Here is a 22699-nt window from a genome sequence, read left to right on the forward strand (position 1 = left end):
TTCGCTTGCCCTCCCTCCCCCTCTTTTTCATAACTCCTACCTCCCCCTTTCTCCTCCCTTTCACTCTCTTCTTCCTCCCTCTCTCGTCATTCCCTCTTCTTCCTTCGTTCGTTCCCTCCTCTAACCAGCCCTCCCTCCTTCCCTCCCTTCCTCTATCCCTCCCTATCCCAGTCCCTCCATCCCCTCCTTCCCCCCTCCCTCCCTGTCCTTATTTTGCTCTTTCTCACCGTCCTTTTTGTTCCCTCTCTCCCACTTTCCAACTCCGGGATTCCCCACGCGTTATGCACGTAAACTCGTGGTGAAACGAGCCGGATTCGCTGTTTGTTTGCCCTAACATGCAACCATCAGACAACAGCTGAAATTAGTAACTGTGCACGTTTTCGCTTCTCCGTGTATGATCAATCGGTGCTTCATTACAATAGCCCTGTGCGCAGAAACGGCATTCGGTCAGGCGACACACCTTTCAAACAACACCGAGCGCAAACTCGAAGTGCTATTGCTGCTGCGCAGGCCATCTTTCTTTCCGGTAAGCCTGTCGATATTTTTTTCCTTATAGATCGCGCGGGCCGCCAGCTTACGCAACACCTGGTCTCGCTTGATCCATGCAGACCGGTTGTGTGCCGGCGCCCCGGCAGTCGCCACTGCCGGGCACTGTTGAGGCACGAGGGAGGTTGGGTCTGCCTCCCGCGGTGTCGACGGACAGGCTGTGGACGAGGATGCAGTCATCTGATCAGCGATAAGGATTGAAGTCACTCGTTTTTGTTGGAAGAATGCTGAAGATCAATGACTTAACGTTGAGATATGACTTATAGCCAAGTTGACAAAGTGTTGACCCTGCAATGTTAAGTATCGTAGACTTTTCACGAAAATATGTTCTTTATAATAAGGAAAGCCAACTTAGCTTGGCTGCTATTGTGCAGCCTTGAGCATTTCTGAGAACTCAAGATTGCGGCAGTCGCCATTTCGCGGCCGTCGTCAAAAGTGCCAACCAATTTTCTTATTCTGACCTGGATGGCAACTAATGCTGTTGAGACGGCGGTACGATGGTGGAGACTTCGATGCTTCAACCGAAGCTGGCAACATTTCTAGCCTCTCTCTTCGGCGTGGCAGGGGTCACAGGGAAGTTTCTTAGCGGGGGGGGGGGGGGGGCAGTCAAGTCTCCACACTTTCAGCCAGGTGTCCTGCGGTCCCAGGAATCGGCCAGCCGATGCGGCGCAGGAGATGACCGAGGTCAATCAACATCTGATCTGCAGGCACCGTGGCCTCGCTGCTCGAGTGTCACCAAGCACGCGCGCCCGCCAATAGATCTTCCATGGCACGCTGGAGAAGGTGCTTCATTTGTCTCACATCTCAGCCCAGTTAGCAGTGACCAGAGACGAATAAATACGGCACCATTGCCTTGAGGCAGGGCTTCTGACGGAGGAAGTTATCGTTCTGCCCGCCGCACAAGAGCATGAGCACCAGCAGTCTAAGCTTGAAGAGGCATTTCACTCACATTCTCGTGGCATGGTGCTCTTTGGCTGTCTCCAGGTATTCTCCCAGCTTCTGGTACGTCTTGGCGCCTTTCGAGTACAACCTCTGCAGCAGAACAGCGATAGTGAGGTGTCTCCTTTGTGACTCACCTACCGGGCTATGCAGCTGCGGCCTACAAGGGGCCTTCCGATCTGAGCGCACCTCAGCTTCCGACAAGGCTCTGTCGGCTTTAGTCACGGATTCAGTCAGCAGTGAAACGCGCCATGACTGTTGGAAGTCTGAGCGGGTCTGTCGGGGGCGTGACCATGAGCGCCGTGTTTGGCGGTGGCATCATCAGCAGGGCAAACGGGAAGACCTTGAACAACCCCCTAAGGGCGTACCGCCTTATTATCGCCGGGCTGCTGCTTGTTTTTTTACTGATGGCAAGAAGTCATACCAGGAGCTGAGCAACTGCCTGAGGTCAGCCTGAGAGCACTCGACCGGGAGGATGTGGGCAGGCTCCTTGGCAGAGGAGCGGCGCACGGGAACAGCATAGACACGATTGTAATAAGGAGCATGCTATTGGCGTTAGCAGGATACAGATCAATCACTCCACTGAGCATAAGGAGCATGCTATCGGCGTTAGCAGGATACAGATCAATCACTCCACTGAGCATAAGGGGCATGCTATTGGCGTTAGCAGGATACAGATCAATCACTCCACTGAGCATAAGGGGCATGCTATTGGCGTTAGCAGGATACAGATCAATCACTCTACTGAGCATAAGGAGCATGCTATTGGCGTTGGCATGATACAGATCAGTCACTCCACTGGGCATAAGGAGCATGCTACTGGCGTTAGCAGAATGCAGATCAATCACTCCACTGAGCAAAAGGAGCATGCTATTGGCGTTAGCAGGATACAGATCAATCACTCCACTGAACATAAGGGGCATGCTATTGGTGTTAGCAGGATACAGATCAGTCACTCCACTGAGCATAAGCGCTATCACTCTAGCCCAAGAGGTTTTCCAACTGTTACTGGGACGTGGTTTTTGCATGTTTTTATGATCTTTTGCTGTTTGACCTGTGCCCAGGTGTGTGGGTCCATCATTCGGCTGACGTTGTTTCATAGACATCAGACTTACATCAGATCCAAATCACTATCGTGGAACTTCAGCAATTTTGTGGAAATCGCGATATGCGCCCGCGAAGACTTCTGGTTTCATTGTTTCTACTCCTTAACATACCCCTTAATTTTAATTGTTTCTACTCCTTAATATACCCCCTACAGTAGCATGCTTTGTAGGCTGAGATATCACTTCCTGGCAGAGCTGTTTGTTGCCATGGTGTGTCGCTTTGCAGCGATGACTTTCTGAGCAGACACTTTGTTACACCCGATAAAGCATGTATCTGTATGTTTAAAGTCTCCTACAATACATGCGTTCCATAGTAATGCGTAATATGAGTATATTTTGCATGCGTCGTGCGTGTAACAAATGCTCATATCATTCTGGTTTATAACACTTGCAGCTGCAACAAGTTGTACCCTTTTACCGAGTGCGAAAAGACAACAAGCGGCACTATTGCTCAATAGAGAGAATTTTGGTGAGGCCTGGAAGTTCGATCTATGACTTTTGATTTGGCCTTCGCTTCGGACCCGCACATTTGAAATTGCTGCAGAAATGGGCTCCTGCTGTAGGAAACCCGTCAGCAACGGCGTCACACGATCATCCAAGTCATCAAGAGAGAATTTGAAACTCGACCAAAATTCAAGATGGCGGCGGCTGCCACCTCGAACACTGATTAATACCCTAGAGTTGCACAAGTAGCAACTAGCTTGATAAGAACTCCTAGCTGTATAGCGCATAGCATTTCCATGCATTTTTTTTTTTGCAATAGTCGACATTCCAGGGTCTCGTGTATGAAGTATAAGGGTACCATCTCGACAATTAACTCAACGACTTAACTCCATGACCTAGGTTGACTTAACTTGACCATCCCTCATTACCGCTGGGGCACCATAGGAGCATGATATGGATGTGATGCTTAATACCTTGAGCTCCTGGTTTGTCGGAATTCTCGGCTCTCGGTTTGACCTCCCTCGGGACCATAACCACAGCTGGAAACGTGTTTTTTAATACAGCCAGTGCTTTCTTCACAACGTCGTTTGGCTAGTAAATCCCTTCTGGTACATTGCAGGTCGATAATGATAAGAATAATACCGTCTGACCAGCAACGCGGGAGAAGCATATGGGAGAGGCGCACGACAGTGGTACCATGCATCACGCCGGTCACACGCCGGACACTCGGAGATCAAAATCACTCATTGTCAGCCAGCAGGCCGTTTCCAAATCTTTCTTGATCTGCTGTGTCCCTATTGCTGCGTGATTTTGCTCAGCCTTCAGGAGCCAAAAGGTGTTGCCGCTCAGCGCAATTGTTGCGTTGGCTGGCAGCGGTACGCAGTCAATCGCGATCCATGTGACGGCTCTGGAGAATAAAAACGCCTCCAAATCTGGGAGCGTCAAACCAGCTTTTGAAATTCATTTATTCCATTCGTTATCGCAAGGTTTATCTTGGGTTTTCACTGAAAGTGTGCATGATGCATTAAGAGGATATTGCGGAAGTGTCTACAGTATTTAAGCCATTAAAAGTAGAAAGACAAAACTTTTTTCCTGATGCTCTCACCTGAGTACATATGCCTTTTGAGCTGTAAGCGGCGACAAACTCCGACGTTTTAGAAACATTCAGGGTCATTTTGCTGATCCTGAAGGATATATGATCCCTTCCTGCATATTTTTGGATATGTCACACTGTTGCATATGACAGCATTATGTTGTTCCCCAAGCACACACATTGCAACATCCGTGCGCATTACTCAAGACCTCACCTCAGTGCAGTCAGTGGCGTCAAGCATTCAGGTCGGCCGACGTGCAGCCACCAGGGCCAGATGTGCAGCCATGACTTCTGTTGGAAGGGTCTTGTGCTCCTGATGTACTTAAGCTCCCTTCCGGGTTTCAAAACGTCTCTGTAAGGCTTCCGAAGAAGTGACAGAACAACTGCCCCGGTGCCCCAGGACCCCCTGGTTGCGCCTCTGACAAGGACTACGACCAGTCAGAATGGTCCACGACCAGCCAGAAGGGCTCTTCGGCGATGGCAGAGCCCTTTCGACGTCGAAAAGAGCCCTGAGCAGCCAACGAGACTCGAGTATTCAGAAAGTCGTGCGGATGCAGCTGTATGGCTCTGGCGATCAATGGGACCAATATCCGGCCAATGGGCCCTTGATAGCCTGGTGAGGGCTTGGGTGGCCAAAAGAGTCCTGAGTAAACCGAGGGTCAGTAAACTGGCTCTGACCTGGTGCTTCGCAGGGCCGCCACTAAAGCTCCTGGACAGTGGTGGGGAAGCCATTGACCTCCGGTCAGGGCTTCCTCACTGGCAAAGGGGTCCCATCAAGGACCAGAAGGTCCCCGATCAGCTAAAACAGGCTAAAGGCGACAAGAGGACTCCAGAGCACACAGAGAGTGCTGAGCGATCATTACGACAGCTGGGCGTCCAAAGAGCTCCTGGATAGTTCTGATTTTCCCTTAGCGTCCGGAAGGGACTCTGAGAAGCCCAAAAGGGCTTTCTTAACACGCACCCGGGAGGGGGTCAAATTGACCCCCGAAGGTTTTTCCAGAATGGTCTCCAAATGACGCGGCACAGCCACGCTAAATTTTGCATGACTGTAGACAATTGAATAACGGATTGTTTGGCATCACAAATCTAGATGTACCTTGTAGGGTCGCTGACCTCTGGCAGGTCAAAGCCACACCATGGTTTAAGCGAAGGCAATTTCTCCTTCAATCTGATCTAACAACGGAGTGTTAGACGAAGCCATACGTCTCTGAGATACTTTCTTAGGCAGCACAACAGTTGAATGAAAATTTTACATTGACCTAAGGTCAGATATGAAGGCTACACCAACGTTAAAACCAACCTGTTTTGTTACTCTAGGCTCGTTGTATGGGATAGTTTCTGGTGCTCACGAATTCATTGATAGCAGGAACCGCATTATGCATCATCCATGGACTTTTTAAAGGTCAGAATAGGCCACTGACCTAAAATGACCCAGGTCAACACTTTGTTTTTGGAACATACTGTCTAGCGTAATTGTTGTCGCTTACTCAAATGCAAAGCTCAAAGCAGTATTTTTTTGCAACAAGCAATCTCCCAGAAACAAGCATTGCTTCCCAGCAACAAGCTTTGCTTAGCTGGGTGGACTCCCTGTACATCCAGCTCAAAACCCAGCACAAAAATGACTAGGTAATTGCCCCCTCCGACTTTTGTGACCGTATAGCCCTTGCTAACACGGTGAATTGAGTGGTTGTAGATTATTGGGCGGTTATAGCGGGCTGTCATTAGCTGACATTGGCTAATGACTACTTTAAGCCTTCTCATCTATGATTTTTTCCTAGCTATCACATAACACAATTCATTCGGGTCTGCTCCACCTCTTCGCCTGCTTTTTTATGTTTTTTAGTGTTAACGTACGGTTTACTGCGCCGCTGGGATTGAGGGAGGGGCACTCCTGGTTACCTGTTCTTGGGTAACGGCGTAGAAAAAAATATTGTATTATTTTGGTCACCTTGATCTTCAAAAGGTCAGACAAGGTCACTGACCTTAAATGAGCATGAGACCTTTTGCTTAGAAACGATTATCTAGGTGCTGGGGACACTTTGGAGACCAACCTGAAACTTGACCTTGTTTGACCTTTTTTGACCCAAAGTTCTGAATCTGAATCTGAATCTGAAATTTTGACCTGAGTGAGTTCACGCACAGTTCAACACACCCTGTAAATTTCGTTTCTCTAGCTTTCTTAGTTCCCGAGATCTCAGGGGTCAAATTGACCATTCATTTTCAAGAGTCACCATTTATACCACCAAGAGGCATATCAGACTCTTCCGTGGCACCTTACCATTAAAAGTCATTTAAAGACCGTTATGGCAACATGAGAGCTTTGAACACATAACGCAGAATGGTGTTAAACGATGTGGGCCCCTTGGTGTACGAGTCCATTGGAATGCCCTATAATGTGGTCTGCTCGAGTTTTTATGTCAGCAGCCGAATGCATTTTTTTCAAACTGTGTGAACAAATGTACTTCGACGACCATGACCCAAATATTTCATACTGCTCTGCCTTCGGCCAACCGACCACACCGTTTCAAGCGGTAGATTTTTACACTTGTGTCACGAAAACTTTGCAGTTAGATGGCGCAAAGCTTTTTTAGAGCATCTCCGAATGTTTGTCTTATGTTGGCCAGTATTTTGGTAGATTCCTAAAGGCCGGCTCTTGATCCCCACCCCACCTCGACTCTTAAAATAGGCGCAGCTTGAGTATGGAGGCGCGGCTCGTTGGTCCAAGATTACTTACTGTTTAGTGCCGACCAGTTCAGTAGGTTTTGACGGGGAACGTGCTAACGCCTTGAAAAAGCACGAGTGTGCTGACCTTTTCGCTATGTATGGTAAGCTCCACGATCAAGGACGGGGAGTGCTGTCACTGCCGGATTATCACCATGCTGTAAAAACGAACTGAATGCTTACAGTGTATCAAGGAGTTCGACAGAGGCTAGCACTTGGTGAAGATTGTCCTCATAGGTTATGGTTTCTTGCGTGCCTGTGCGCTGTAAATTGCCTACTGACCGGGTGGTGACGGCTGCAGTCGCACCCCTCCCCACGGCGCACGGGGCCAGTAATCCTGGAACTGCAAGTACCATTGGGTCAAGTTCGCGTACTTTCACTTCTTTGGTACTGGTAGCTCCACGTGCCAAGCGGAACTTGCACCGTGTATTAGACGAGACCCGGCAGTCAATTTTGGAACTTGAAGTTGTAAGTGCTCGGGTTTATGATCCGCGATAAATTTGTTTTGCAGTTAAAAGATTATTCGGACGTCAGAGCTGAGCTCCCGTCTTTGGTCAATCATACGTTAATTACACACCACACGCACGGAATTTTGTCACATTCCCCTTTAAAAAACGTCACGCAGAGTAGAGGCTTTCGTCAGGGTGTTTTGTAAACATGCCTCATTTGTAACACATCGCAAAACTATATTGTTTTCCGTGGCTTACGGAGTCCAGTTGAGCTCTGACAGAGCATTAGAGCTCCTTGGAAATGATATTCTACCATACTAATATGCCGTACTAAAATGAAGTCTTAAAATGCCTCTTTGTGGCCTAATTTATTGTGTTTCATATCACATCCCGGCATCGTCATTGTCATTGATCCATCAAATTGCACAATCCACGGCAATAGCAGCCGTGCCGCCCTGTAGATCAAACTTTGGCGCTCGTTCGACACCAAGCAATCCGTTGCACACTCCCCGACATGGTAGTGTGCAGGGAGCACACCGCATCCACGGCGCGCGCTTGGCTCTGCTGTGGCAGCCGCGGCCTGTCCCCGCACGCCGTACCCTGCGACCCCCGGACGGCAGCACGCTCCAGGCCTCTTCGTTCGCCGCTGCCCAGCTGTGACGGCGCCGGCACCACGGCGCGCGGCGTAGCGTCGCCAGCTTAAACGCCAAGCGCTTGCTGGACGGCGGCCAGCTGGCCGGCAATCTGGTTCAGCTTCGACTGCGCTGCGGCGAGCGAGCCGGGGGCCGGCTTCGCCGCCGCGCCGCGGCTGTTGAAGCGGGTTCCGAGCGTGCCGGACAAAACGGGCACGTGCAGGTTGATGGGAGGCATGGCTGGCACGTGCGGCACTGATACGGGGCTCAACAGCGGCCGTGCGACTCCGGAGCTGGGGCGCAGCGAAGATGTCGGTCGGGCGGCTGTGGAGCTGGGGCTCGCCACAGATGCAGGCGCGATGGCTCCGGAGGTGGGGCGTGGCCGCGAGGCCTTGGTGGAGGTGCGACGCGAGCCGAAGCGTTCACCGAGCGAGGTATCGGGCACGACGCTGTGCACCTCCTCCGTCCTATGCACGGACGAGCCGTCCACAGACGTGCCTCCAGCAGAGGAGCTTTTCGTCACCGTGGCGGCGTGTGCCACGGCCAGCAGAGCGCCCACCAGCACGAAACAGCGCATCGTTGCAGAGGGACGAAGCTGCGCGAACAACCTGGATGGAGAGAACGCCGCGTTAGCTGGTGACGTTCCCAGCGGAGAATGGGACTGCGGCCGAGAGGGAAGAAGCTCTCAATAGCCGCTGCACAACTTTGTCTAGTAACGAAATGCTTCTCGCGGTCTGATACAATACTGAGCATCACATGCTGAAGGAGACTAACTACAGCTCCGTTGTATGTCCTGGACGGCTGCCATCCCCATGTGATACAAATTCTGGCCACAATACTATTCTTTGTTTCAATCTGGTGAACGCAAGTGCAATACAAAAGATTACCACTCGCCAGTAAGTTAAGCGAGAATGACGGATGGAAATTTACAAAGGAGCACACGCATTGCGGCGGCGGAGAAACGCGGAGGTAACCAAGAAATACAGAAGGATCGATAGAGACAGACACAGAGAGAGAGAGAGAGAGAGAGAGAGAGAGAGAGAGAGAGAGAGAGAGAGAGAGAGAGAGAGAGAGAGAGAGAGAGAGAGAGAGAGAGAGAGGGAGGGAGGGAGGGAGGGAGGGAGAGAGAGAGAGAGAGAGAGAGAGAGAGAGAGAGGGAGAGAGAGAGAGAGAGAGAGAGAGAGGAGAGAGAGAGAGAGAGAGAGAGAGAGAGAGAGAGAGAGAGAGGGGCGGGGGAGGGAGACAGATCGAGATGAGGGCGCCAACAGGATGTCGAGGGTGAGTGCGTCGGAGTCCCGGTGGCCTGAACACAGAAGAACACACCCGCTCACCTGCTCTATCGTCAGTCGACTGCCGAGTGAGAACCGGTTGCGCCCGCCCGCTTTTAATACGACTCGGGAGCCCGGGCGGCAGTTCGCGGTCCGCCTAGGCCCAAGAAGCGGCGCGGTGGGGAATTCTGCCCGGCACGTGACGTCATCGGGCCGGTTTGGAGGGCGGCGGGAGCAACGCGCCGGCGGCCGGCGGCCGACCGGCGGGGCAGGTGGATGGACGTCCCGCCGTCGTCGGCACCGGCCACCCGCCCGCCAACAGCCATAGACGTTGGCCCCAGGCAGCCACGTAGTACGCGATAAGCGAAGCTCTGATTCGCAGAAGCCCTCAGTGGGCTCGGCATGGGGCGCTAGCTGCGAGCCTGACTGTGTGTTTACACGCGGCCGGATACTTTTCCCCTGAAAACCTGTGCATCCAGCGAGGTCACCTCTGCAAATGCACATACAGATCACCAGTCTGCTCCAGAGCTGCAATGACTGGCTTCTGTGGTGCAGCGAGCCGCATAGCTGCATTTTCTTCCCGTGCTGTTGCATGGTTGTCTAAGTAAGCCCCTCCCTGTGGATGGCTTTTCACTTAAGCCATCGCTAGGCTCTCTATCATACGGGTATATCTTCGAGGTAAAGCCTGGCTGAAGTATGCCATGACATCGTAACTAGCATTTCCATGTCGCAAACGTAACTAAGCTCAGCGACACTGGTCTAAAGATGCACGGTGAGATTCACCCATAAGTATGCTAATGGAACTTGCAGGTCACGACATTGCGCTGCTCTAGGGAGGTAAAATCCATTAAACCTTACGGGTATTCGTGGTCCACAGCTGAGCGACATATTCTTACACACGTGTGCTGATTTCACCAAGGTAGGGTAATTACAATTCATTCATTTTATATTTGCCGAATGATCATACGCACGGCATAGCATCTGATGTTTCAGTTTGGTTCCCTCAGCCAGCTGCTAGTTGGCCGGCGGAGGTACCGAGACAAGGTTGCGTTTTAATGCCAGCTGGAAACCGCACCGCGCGGCACCCGGCAATCAGCTTCCAACGCTCCGCGGCACCTGGCAATCAGCGTCCAACGCTCCGCGACACCCGGCAATCAGCGTCCAACGCTCCGCGCGACACCCGGCAATCAGCGTCAACGCTCCTGCGACACCCGGCAATCAGCGTCCAACGCTCCGCCAGCACGGGATTGCTGATGCGGCAAGTCATTATGCCTGAGCTGCAAGCAATGCAGTGAACCTCAACTCTATGAAGCAGTACGATGGGCGTTGAAATATCAAATCACCATCTCGTAGGCGTTGCCTTGCACTAGGTAAAAAGAAAACGGGTCAAAATTTATCTTTAAAAGCATACATTTTGAAGATGTCAGTTGCTCCCACATTGGCGTCGTCAGCGATCCCTGAACGTCACTACCGTTCAGAAGGTTGCTGGGTGGCTGTGTTCGTGACTTACATCCTATAGTGCCAAAGCCGGATCCCACGGACATGCATGCGTCATTCAAGCGTTCTCAGAACTAACACGCGATTAACTAAAACCGACGATTCGGTGGCCCCTGGGAATTAGCAAAAACAAAATACATTAGCTGGTAAGCGTTACATTCCTGCATATTCAAGTTGACCCAGGTCTCCCACTCTAAATACCTGATCCGCAGCATCAGATTATGGAACCTCTGCTATAAAGACCAAATGAAACTTCTTTAAATCATAATGCACCAATAGACTTCATAAGATAACAGTTCAAAATTGAAGTTGGCATCTGCCTAGCTTTTTGAGCAGTATAAAAGCTGTTCAGCTATTACGTGGTTTACTAATTAAGACTGTTCAGCATGGGGCTGAGTCGCAGAACCTAGTTCCGAGTGTTAGTCCGATTCCTGGTGCATGCTATCTGATTCCGAGTCACGAGTGCACGGCTCATCCACTGCGTATCACACGTTTCTCTACTCCGAGTCCGAGTCCATTCATGTTCTCGGTGCCTGAATCAGAGCACGAGTTCATCAACATGAGCACCGAACCGCCCTCTAACATCATCTGAGTTTTATCGCCGCCACCGCCATGGACCAAACATCCCGGTCAGAAGTGAATGGTGAGTGCCAAATGGTGAGTGCCAAAAGGGGAGTGCCAAAAGGGGAGTGCCAAATGATGAGTGCCAAAAGGTGAGTGCCAAAAGGTGAGTGCCAAGTGGTGAGTGCCAAATGATGAGTGCCAAAAGGTGAGTGCCAAAAGGGTAGTGCCAAATGGTGAGTGCCAAATGATGAGTGCCAAAAGGTGAGTGCCAAAAGGGTAGTGCCAAATGGTGAATGCCAAATGGTGAGTGCCAAATGGTGAGTGCCAAAAGGTGAGTGCCAAAAGGTGAGTGCCAAAGGCGACTCGACTCGGCTATCACAAGCAGGAGGATGGCACACATATCGGCGGATAAAGCCAGGCCTTTTCGGGAATGAATATGAATGGGGGATTTTAAAGCCTTGCGCCATGTCTGCCTGGCATGATAAGTTAGCAGAGAAACGTGTGCACTGATGTAACGTTGTACATGTGACTCTGACGTTGAAGCGTTCAAAAGTGATGTTTAGCACTTATCGGAAGGGGACCGTTTACACTGGCGACATTGACAAGAAGAGAAATCTACGCTGCCCACCATTTGTTTACAACTTAGATGGAGCCATGAAGTGGAAATTGCAACGGGAATCCCAACGTCCATGAAATTCAAAAGTATCAGCTCTGAGACATTGATTTCAAGGGTTCATTCCATACCTGATCAACCTTGTAGTACAAGCAAACCAAATGCATGTTTGACACAGAACGGCATTTTTGTTGTCACATGATCAATGACATGACATATGACATGACATGACATGCAATCTTTATTCTATCTCACGTCAAGCAAGGCTAGCAGAGCTGAAGCCTTTTTTGCGTGATGATAGACCATTATGTCAGGTGTGTTGATTCCTTTCCAAAAACTAAGGTTCTCTGGCATTGAGCAGCATCAAACTGACATTAGTCGTAAAAAGGAACCTGCTGGCCTTCAGAGGTAGCATTCTAGCTCAGGGTCCGACCATAACCCTGGACGAGTTGTCTGACACGGGCAATGGAGGCACCAACAACTATGACAAATTTCACGACTTCACGTCTGTCGTTTTCTCCTTGATGTCAGAATGTCGCTTGGCGCGAGCGTCCGGCCTACTGCACCGGGCGGGTGTTAAACAAGCGACGTTGGTCACCTCCGACTGACTGCTGGCGTTTCCGTCAATCGAACAACGTTGGGTAGCGACCTGGTTAGTATATTTCACATGAGAGCGCATGGGTCACGTTTGTGTCGCTTCGGCCCGTCTTGCACGTAGCCTGCAGAGAGGTGCGTTGCTTCAGTTGAAGCAATCCTACGGAAGTTGCCGTGTCATTATGCGGGATTTCCGACCCAAAAGCGATGAGACGGTCGGTGCAGCTATGGAATTTACGCATACATACACACACGCTATGTTTGTACCAGTTTGGGCGGTCTTGCACCTAGCTTGCCGGGAGTTCCGTTGTTGGATTTGGGCAATGATCGACCGGAGGTCCGCTAGGCACCCAGACTGCTTGTTTAATGGTATGTGCAAGCACCAAAGCATAAAGAGATCGGTACATATCCCACATGTCACATGCAAGCACACGTGCCACGCTCGTGCCGTTTTCGTTGGTCTTGTATCTAGCCCTCGGGGAAGTCCGGTACTGAACTTGGAGCAAGCAAGCAAGAGTTGCGGTCTCATAATACGTGGTGTTGGGCCCGAAAGCGATGAGACGGTCGGTGCAGCTGTGACAGCTGCATATACATGCACACGTGCTATGTGTGTACCTGTTTCGATGGTCGTGTAACAACTTGCCGGGAGGTCCGTTGTTCTTGGGGAAATCATCGACAGCGCGGCTGCCCTGTCACACAAACCGATTTAAACTGGAAACTTGACAACTCTTTCCCGAAAATGATGGAATGGTCGAGGCATGTGTTCATATTTCACATGCATGCACGTGTGCCACGTTTGTGCCGTTTTGGTCATTTTGCATCTAGCCTGCAGGGAGGTTAGTTGCTGGACTTGGAGCAGAAACTGTGGTCTCATAACGCGTGATGTGGAACCCGAAGGAGATGAGACGGTCGGCACAGCTCTGGCATTTGCACATACACGTGGCACATCTGTGAAAATTTTATGTTGCATGCATGCGTTCCTGCATGAACATTACGCTTTGTGATACGTTAGGAGTTACGAGCTTTAGATGTAATGACACCTTAGGGGTTATGATATATTAGAGATTATGACACATTAAGAGATCTGACGTACTCACTATGAGGCGTGTTGTACCGATGGGTCCATGGTCTGTGTACTCGCTATAAGGCGTGTTGTACCGATGGGTCCATGGTCTGCGTCCTCGTTATGAGGCGTGTTGTACCGATGGGTCCATGGTCTGCGTATTCGCTATGGGGCGTGTTGTACCGATGGGTCCATCTCTCTCTCTCCGAGAGAGAGAGAGAGAGAGAGAGAGAGAGAGAGAGAGAGAGAGAGAGAGAGAGAGAGAGAGAGGAGAGAGAGAGAGAGAGAGAGAGAGAGAGAGAGAGAGGAGAGAGAGAGAGAGAGAGAGAGAGAGAGGGCAGAGCAGAGAGAGACGGAGATGTGAGCGAGAAGATGAGAGAGAGAGAGAGAGAGGAGAGGGGGACGGTTTATTGAGAAAGGCATGGCTTCGAGTGTCAACTCACACAGCACATGTGCACTATATACATATGAAGTAGGATGTTATTAGTTATTAATATATATATATAGATATATATATATATATATATATATATATATATATATATATATAGATATATATATATATATATATATATATATATATATATATATATATATATATATATATATATATATATATATATGTGTGTGTGTGTGTGTGTGTGGTGTGTGTGTTTATAAGAATGGCTATATGGGAATACTTGATTTGCGTAGTCGCATACCACAGCAAAACGTTTGGAGTGTGCTTGCGCTCCTGGTATTTCTGCCGGAGATCGCCACTCGCTGCTTTGGAAGCAGATCTCTATGCATGGGAGACGCTTGCATTTGTTTTCCTAGCCTTAGGCATAGCTTTCCTCTCCTGTCAGCGAGGGTTTCCGAGCCCAAGCGTTGCAAGATGTGCGAGTACTTTTCCGGATGGCCGAAGATGACTTTCAAGACTCTCTTTTACACATTATCAAGGTGTTGCGCCTGTTTGGCAGTGAGTCCCGCATGAAAAAACCGGTGCACAATATTCTAGCAATGGCCGGATGTAAGTAACATACACACGAACAAGCTGTTCCTGTGGTGGATGGTACTTCTTCATTATGTAGAGCATATGTAGGGCATCCGATGCATTGGTTACAATCTCATCCGCATGTGCTTGCCATGACATGCCATTTGATATTGTTACACCTAAAAGCTTGATTTTTGTGGCAGCTGGCAGGCTTTTCCTTGAATCATGATGTCCGGTGGTGCTAATGGCTTTTTGGCTGTGCAAAAAAATGTATGACTTGACACTTGTCAGTGTTCAGTATCATCTTGTTTGCTGTTGCCCAATCACTTATCTTCTCAGTGTGCTCTTGCAACTGGCAGTGCCGATTTACTTGGTCATTTCAACACGTCCCGTATATAGTAAGGTCGTACACATACTTCAGTCGGTTGTCAATTTCAGCAGTGGCACTGTAAACCATAGCCAGGAAAGCAACCGGGCCAACTAAGGTGCCTTGTGGAGTTCCGCATGTTATGGTTCTTCAACAACTCATGGTTCCATCCGGCATCTTGACCCGCTGTTGTCGGTCCTGCAAGAATGAGCATAGACACTTTGCATACCCGGAGCGAAGTCCCATTGCAAGCATGTTCTGGATAACTGTTGTGTGATGAATGAGGTCAAATCCCTTCTTAAAATCGTACATAACCATAGAAAATAATTGATCTGCTTCGTCTAACTCCGTCAGCAAATCATGCAGCAACCTGATTAAATAGTGTGACGTCGAGGCACCTTTCATATTTCCGCATTGGCGCTAATCTGTGCTTGATTTTACATCCGCCAGAATTTGCGGAACAATAATTTTTCCAAAACCTTGCGAAAAGTCGGTGTGAGGCTTAGCGGTCGCAGACCTCCTGGCAACTTGGGCGATGTTTTCTTTGGCACATGGATAATTGTTGCTCTCTTCCACACCGATGGCACGCGTCCTTCATGCAATGACCGATTGAAAATATGAGCAAGTGGTACGGCCAGTTCCACTGAAAATTCCTTAAGTAGTCGCGCTGGAAGTTGTCCAGTGGGCACAACCATATTTTCTCTCAACTGCAATAGCTGAAAGGCAACTTGCCACAGCTGTATCTCAGCAGGAATGTTATCGGCAGGCAGATAGCAGGCTCTAGCGGGATAGCAGGCTCTAGCAGGATAGCAGGCTCTAGCGGGATAGCAGGCTCTAGCGGGATAGCAGGCTCTAGCGGGATAGCAGGCTCTAGCGGGATAGCAGGCTCTAGCGGGATAGCAGGCTCTAGCGGGATAGCAGGCTCTAGCAGGATAGCAGGCTCTAGCGGGATAGCAGGCTCTAGCGGGATAGCAGGCTCTCGGGCTATTCTATGAGCCACGGTCCATATGTTGTGCATATTACTGAAAAACTGATTTACTTATTCCGCTTCTTATTTATGGTCTTTGGCTTCCGCAAGATCAAGGCTCCATGGTTTTGGTTTTTCGTTGGTTGAGCTGGCTACTTGTCTGTACCAACACCCTCTTCGGTCAGAAGCAATTCTTTGGATTCGTTTCCTGTACAATGCCGTTTTTGCAGCCGTAATTCCAGGCCCACTTTGGCTCTAAGTTTTTTTAGTCTGTCCATTTGATGACGACTGTGCGCCCTACGGTGTTTGTTTATCAGTTCTTTGAGGCGCTTTGTTATCCACTGCGGCTCACTTGTCTTGCGTTTGTATTTAATTTCAGGGAAGTGCTTCACAGAAGCATTTTGAAGTAGCAGTTCTAGTCGAGCAGCCGCTTGGTCTATATCATTCATTGCTATTATATCTTGCCAGTCCTGGCAGCAAATCCATCTGTCAAAACTTCTGATGGATGAGTCCTTCAAAAGCCGCACAAAGCAATAGCCTTGAGATTGTTCTACTTGTTTTGCTGCCAACCATACGATACTTTTGTAGTCTGTCGTGCCAATGGGTGATAGGTTTAGTAGTGCGCTTGGAGGATCCAAAGCAGTCAGGATCTTGTCCAGTACGGCTGAACCTCTTGTGGGTTTCGTAACTATTTGCAATTGATCCAGCTGACGCGCTAACAATTCTGCATCAAAAGTTCTGTTAGAATGTCCTACCAAGACAGTTTTTGCTCTTAGCCTCGAGGATCGAAGACGATCAAGTGTTTCCAGAAGGTGGCCAAATAGCATTTTCCGGCGACAGACTGATGCATCTGGAGGGAGGTAAACTCCAGCTATTATGATGCTGTCGGGTTGCAAAGGTTGAATGATGCTCCAGCAAACTTCCAGCTCGTCCAGGACTTTTATTTTGGGCTCTGTGTATGGTAAGTTATTTTTGATGTATATGACGACTCCTCAACCCTTACTGTTGGTGACTGCCAATAAGTTTCTGTCACGTCGCAGTACTTCATGTCCGGCTTGGAAAATTCGGTTATCATGGACGGTCTTGCCTAAATGAGTTTCTGTGATTATTGCGACACCTATCTTTTATTTGTGCAACATCACGCCAAGGTCAACTTGCTTAGTGGTTGTACAAAGTCCATTCACGTCAGCTGTAAGGAAACTTAGATTTCCGGAAGGCTTCGAGTCAAGTGATTTGTTCTCATGAAATTGATTAGAACTAGAGATCAACTTATCATCTAGTCTAAAAACCCAAGCAATTGGCTGATGATATGCTGCAATACGTTTCTGGCGCCTTCAAACGTGTATAAGACACTTGTCTTGTTCAGGCCTCCAAAAACGCAAAACATCAGTGTTGGCCGCATATTTATGAATCCTACTGCATGGGTGGCCCACAGCTGGCTGAGTTCACTGTTGGCGGTTTTTTCTGTTTCATAAATCATAATGCCAGCGTCCCGCCTCTCTTCAAGCAAACAAATGAAGACTCGTGTGATATTTTTCATGGACTGTACATGGCTGACAATGCTGTTTATGCTCTCCAGAACATAATCTGCGCTATGATTCAGCTTGACTGATTGATATGATTCTGATCCGCACAATTGACCGGGGATCAACGCAGGAACTCTCATTGACGCAAAAAATCCCTGGTCGCCGCAGGTAGTCAATAAATTACATGTAGATCCCAGGTTGTCTTAACGGGCAAAGCTGGAATTAGTTTGGAAGGCTTACCATTCGGTACTGGGGACTCTGACTGACACAAAACCCTTTCATTGTTTCACGGTCAACATTAATCATGCGTTTTCATGTTTCCTGCCATTGTCAGAAGGGCCCGATCAACACAAGAGACGTTCTAGCATTCGGGGTTCCGTTCCCACCCTGTTCAGCATTGTTCCACTGGCCGACTCGAGGCCTCTCGCTCACACAGGATATCCTGTTGGGCATTATAGGCCACTGACCGACACAGAAGCCCTGCATTGTTGCAGGGGCTCCGACCAATGCAAATAGCGGGCCCAGCTTTGTCCCTGCTTGGAAGTGGGACCCCAAACTTCAGACCCTCATGGAGCTGACTGTTTGGTGTTGGTGATCCCTGGTTGAAATAAAGGAACGTACTTTCTAAGGGGTCTACAGTCGGTGCAAGATGTTCTCTTACTGACATTTGAGATCAAGGCCATACGGGCACGGGGCCCTTAATGAGATCTTCAGCAAGCCCTCAGGGCCCTTCAGCCTTCCAATGGGGTCCCTGATCTTTTGCCCCGAGAGACCCTTCGGCAAATCTTTGGGCCGCCTCAGACGCAGCTCGTGGCCGACTCGAGGCCACTTGTCGACACAGGAGCGCCTTATTGTGTCAGTGATTCCGAGCGTTGCAAATTGCGTACCTCGGTCTTGTGCCTGCTTGGTATATGGGTCCCCAGACCACAAACCGACACGGAGCCGACTGTGTACTTACGTGTCCAAGCCCTATGCAATAGGGATAAAGGGTTATTATACGAGAGACCTGATGGAGGCCCTCTGACTGACATTTCAGGTCACGGCACTACGGGTGCGTACGGTTCGACGCCTCACCCGGGTCCACTCGGATCCTTGGTCTCTGGTCCGAAGCGGTCCTCTGGCCCCGCTTCGGGCCCCCTCAACGCGACTCCTGGCAACTCGGGCCACTTGCCGGCACACGACCCCCTTGTTAGGCACTGTGGGCCGCTGATAGACACCATCCTTTTTCAGGGCCCGTGATCAATGCAGATCGCGGACCCGGCCTTGCTCGTGCTTGGGAAATGGACCCCCAGAGCTCAGGCAGACAGGGAGTCGGCAGTTTGGTGTTCGTGATCTTTCACCGAAATAGAGGGCCGCACTATCCCAGGGGTCCTCAATCAATGCAAAAGGCTCTTTGACTTACACTTGAGGTCACGATCCTACAGGTGGGGAGGGGCCATCCTGTAGGGCCATGTGGCCTCCAGCCAGTCCTTCGGGCCCGTCAGGCCCTTCTGCTTTCCAATCAGGCCCTTGATCTTTAGCCCTGAGGGACTCTCCGGCTTTTCTTTGGGCCTCCTCAAACAAAGCCCGTGGCCGACTTGGGACCAGTTGCCGACACGTGACCCCCTGTTAGGCACTATGGACACCTGACTAACACAGGGGCCCGATCGCGACCCAGACCGATGTAAATCATGCACGGTTCAGACCGACACGGAGCCAACTGTTCCGTGCTGGTGGCCTTTGGCCGACATAAAGACCCTTATCGAGTCAGAGGGTCCCTGATTGCGCAAAAGGCCCTCTGGCTGTCACTTGAAGCCCGCCTCCGCAGGCCCGAACCCCGGAATAAGACTCTAACCAGACCTTCGTGCCCTTAGACCCCTTAATAAGGCCCTCGATCATCGATCCCGGCTGGTCCTCCAGGCTCCTTTTAAACCTCCTCCAACACTGCCTCTGGCTGACTCGGGGCCCCTGGCAGCACAGCGTCCCCGTTAGGCGCTGTGAGACCCTGACATATGTTGAGGCCTCGACCCCTGTAAATTGTTGGTTGCGGCTTTGTCCCTGCTTGGAAAATGGGCCACCAGGCCTTTGCCGCCACGGAGCCGATTGTGTGTTACCGGTGATGTATGACCGACATAAAGCCCCTTATCCGTCCAGGGGCCCTCGATTAACGCTCAGGGTCCTCTGACTGACATTGTAGTGCCCGGCCATGTGGGCCGGGGCCACTGAATCGATCTTTGGCCGGCCCGTCGGGCCCTGAATCGTAGGTCCCGAGGGGCTCATCGGGCCCCCTCGAAACATAAAAGGGTGGGATCACTTGTTCCCTGCGTCCCCCTGACTGCGCTACTGATACCAAGGTCTTATGCTACATTATCAAGCCGTTACATGCATCATATCCAAGCAGATATATGTCAACAAATAAAATGAACGAATGGAGCTTTCAGATTATTCAACATAGGGTCTCAGAGACCTAGGACCTCATGATGCTTAGAGGGGCCTCTTCACTTGGAACAGGACACTTCTGATTCGGGAGGGGTAGCATCCAAATATAGTCGAGGTGCCTCGTTATTACAAAACATGACATCCTTATTTGGAGCTGCATTCATCTGACGCATGACAGGGAACAGGTGAGGCCTCCTTAATACAGAAGATGCCTAACTAGAACAGGGCCTCCTACTTCATAACGGAGGCCTCCCGAGCCAACAAAGGGGCATCCTTAACACAACATTGGGCCACCTGATCAGACTAGGTGCTGCCATATTTATAAAAGTGGTCTCAGGACTCAGAAAACGGGCGCTTGATGCAGAAAGGGTATTCTGAGCCTTATTTATTACTATCTAGCTCAGTTACGTGCGCCTCCTTGTGCTGGCTATTGGAAATCAACGGGCAGCTTCAAAGCCTCTAGTTAACGGTAAAGGGCCTCCTAAAAATTTCAAGGGACATAATAATACCCTTACCCCACGACTACCGGCAGGGGGGGGGGGGAGCAACTGTTCTCTCTATCCCCACCCCACCGTGCAAGGCCGTCCCTGACTTGGTCCAAATTCACAGGGTTTTATAGAAATTTGGCATTTCGCCCATCTCTCTGGAGAAAATGTGAGGTACGTGCCCAAGCGACTTTCGCTGTAAATCACGTTTCCATGGTTCCAAATACTTATGAAGCCTTAATACGTTTGTAAATGATCCATATCTGCGCTGTGCATACCGTTGATCCACACGATCCACAACGCTGTGCGTACCGTTGGAAACGAGGTCAGAACACTACAATCCGATATGGCGAGCAGCTGAAGCTTTCTGTCCGGCGTCAAAATATTTCGCGCCGATACAGTGGACATTTCATCATAGGCGTAGGAACGTTTCAAAAAGTGGGAGGGCCAAGCTCAGGGTGTGCTTCAGGAACTTTTTCTGGAAAGCGAGCCCGATGACTGGGGGGGGGGGGGGGGGGGAAGGGGAAGGAGTAGGGATGTAAATTGTTATCACCCTCGCCACCAGACGGCGCCCGCCGTCTGGTGGCACTTGCAGTGGCCGAATCTTATCGGTTTTACGGAGGCTGCAACCCTGACCATCCTTGTCCTTGCCCTCGAGGTTGCGGGGTGAATGTTCAAGCTTTTTGATGTAATTTGTTTCAATAACACATTCTGAAAAATGAACGTTCTCAGGCAAACATGGTATGACCTTGCTCGCTTGTTTAATTCATTTCGATCAGCGCTTTTCAACAATAATGAGAGCCCCATTCTACTCAATAATAATGAGACCCCTTATTCCCTTCCGGGCAAGGGGCTTCTTGAATAGAACACCAGGGGTGCATTACCGTTTCCGGTCAAGGGCTGAAGGGCCATTCCGTCCCACCGCGAAGTGTCTTCTATCATTCTTGTGGCACGGGGCGGGATCTCCTCGTCGATCCGGAGGTTATTAGAAGGATATATCACATCACATGTCAGAGCTGATTACTGATAAGAAAACTGCGCAATAGGGCATTGAACGTGCGTGCTCGCAAGTCATAGCAATAACAGCCTCGACACCCGGCGTTGCAGTCTCCGGCCCGTGCGGCGTCGGCATTGTGGCTGTAAAACTAAGTGATAGCCAATGAAAAAACGAAAAGGATGATGCATCTTAAGGGAGATGGCTGCTGAACTAGATAAATCGGCACGCATGTTTTATGCAGCGTAAAAGTAAGCCAAATGCAGCCTTAATACGCGCTCGGGTGGGAGGGAAATTGATCCCCCCAAAGGTTTTTCCAGAATGGTTTCCGAACGGCGTGGCGTAGCCGCGCCAAATTTTGCACAGCTGTAGACAATTAAATAGCGGATCGTTTGACATAAAAAGTTAGATGTACCTTGTAAGGTTGCTGACCTATGGCAGGTCAAAATTATGCCATGGTTTCAGCGAAGACAATTTCTTGGGAATCGTCCACTCTGATACAATAACGGAGTGTTTGACAAAGCCATACATCTCTGAGATGCTTTCTTAGGCACCCCAAATATAGAATGAGCAAGTTACGTTGACCTAAGGTCAGGTATGATGGTCAGACCAAGGTCACAACCAACCTGATTTATTACTCTAGGGCTTGCTGTATGGGATAGTTTGTGGTGCTCATTTCGGATTTATTGACACCAAGAACCGCATTATACATCTTCCATTGACTTCTTAGAGGTCAGGAAAGGTCATTGACCTAAGATAACCGGGTCGATATTTTGTTTTAGGAACATGCTGCCTGGCGTAATCTTTGTCACTTATTCAAATGCAAAATTCAAAGCAGTCTTGTATTATTTTGGTCCCCATGGCCTTCAAAAGGTCAAAAAAGGCCACTGACCTTAAATGAGCATGATAACTTTTGCTTAGAAACAGTTGCCTAGGTTCTGGGGGAACTTTGGAGACCAGCCTGGAATTTGACCTTGTTTGACCTTATTTGACCCGCAGGTCATAACCCAGGAAGCTCAAACTTTGACCTAAGTAAATTCACGTACAGGTCAAGACACCCGGCAAATTTGGTGTCTCTAGCTCTCTTAGTTCCCAAGATCTCAGGGGGTCAACTTGACCCCCTCCCCAGCCGAGCGAAGGGTATTTAGCCAGTCACCCAGGCGCGTGTTAATCTGAAAAGTGTCGGGGGGGGGGGGGCAGTTAAGATTGCTGGCCCCCTACCTTAACAAGTGGGGAAGCCGTGGCCCCCCTGCTCCGCCCCCCCCCCCTCCCCTGTTCCTACGCCCATGCATTTCATCACGATTCATTCTGCCGTCCAGTGCATGCATCAGCAAACTGGCGGCGCGAGCTTGCACCAAGCTCGTGAATTCTCACGAGCGGAGAATGTACAGTGGCCACAATCACAGAACACACCCACAGTCTTGCACTGTTAGCTCATGT

At 49.9% G+C, this 22699-nt stretch overlaps 1 protein-coding gene across 1 annotated transcript; it reads right to left on the reverse strand.

Moving 5' to 3' along the window:
- Positions 1 to 7641: 7641 nt before the first annotated feature.
- LOC119108609 (uncharacterized) lies at positions 7642 to 9389 on the reverse strand. Its single transcript, XM_037232207.1, has 2 exons — positions 9262 to 9389; positions 7642 to 8538 (listed from the first exon to the last, which is right to left on the reverse strand). Exon 2 carries the CDS (start codon positions 8505 to 8507, stop codon positions 7998 to 8000), a length of 510 nt encoding a protein of 169 aa, XP_037088102.1. The 5' UTR covers positions 8508 to 8538; positions 9262 to 9389; the 3' UTR covers positions 7642 to 7997.
- Between the last annotated feature and the right edge of the window lie 13310 nt (positions 9390 to 22699).

The sequence above is a fragment of the Pollicipes pollicipes genome, unplaced genomic scaffold, assembly GCF_011947565.3.
Source record: "Pollicipes pollicipes isolate AB1234 unplaced genomic scaffold, Ppol_2.1 Scaffold_6686;HRSCAF=7923_pilon_pilon_pilon, whole genome shotgun sequence".
Lineage (NCBI taxonomy): Eukaryota > Metazoa > Arthropoda > Thecostraca > Pollicipedomorpha > Pollicipedidae > Pollicipes > Pollicipes pollicipes.

Excerpts from the sequence above, each read along its gene's own strand:
- LOC119108609 (XM_037232207.1), bottom strand. The coding sequence starts at position 8,507 with ATGCGCTGTTTCGTGCTGGTGGGCGCTCTGCTGGCCGTGGCACACGCC.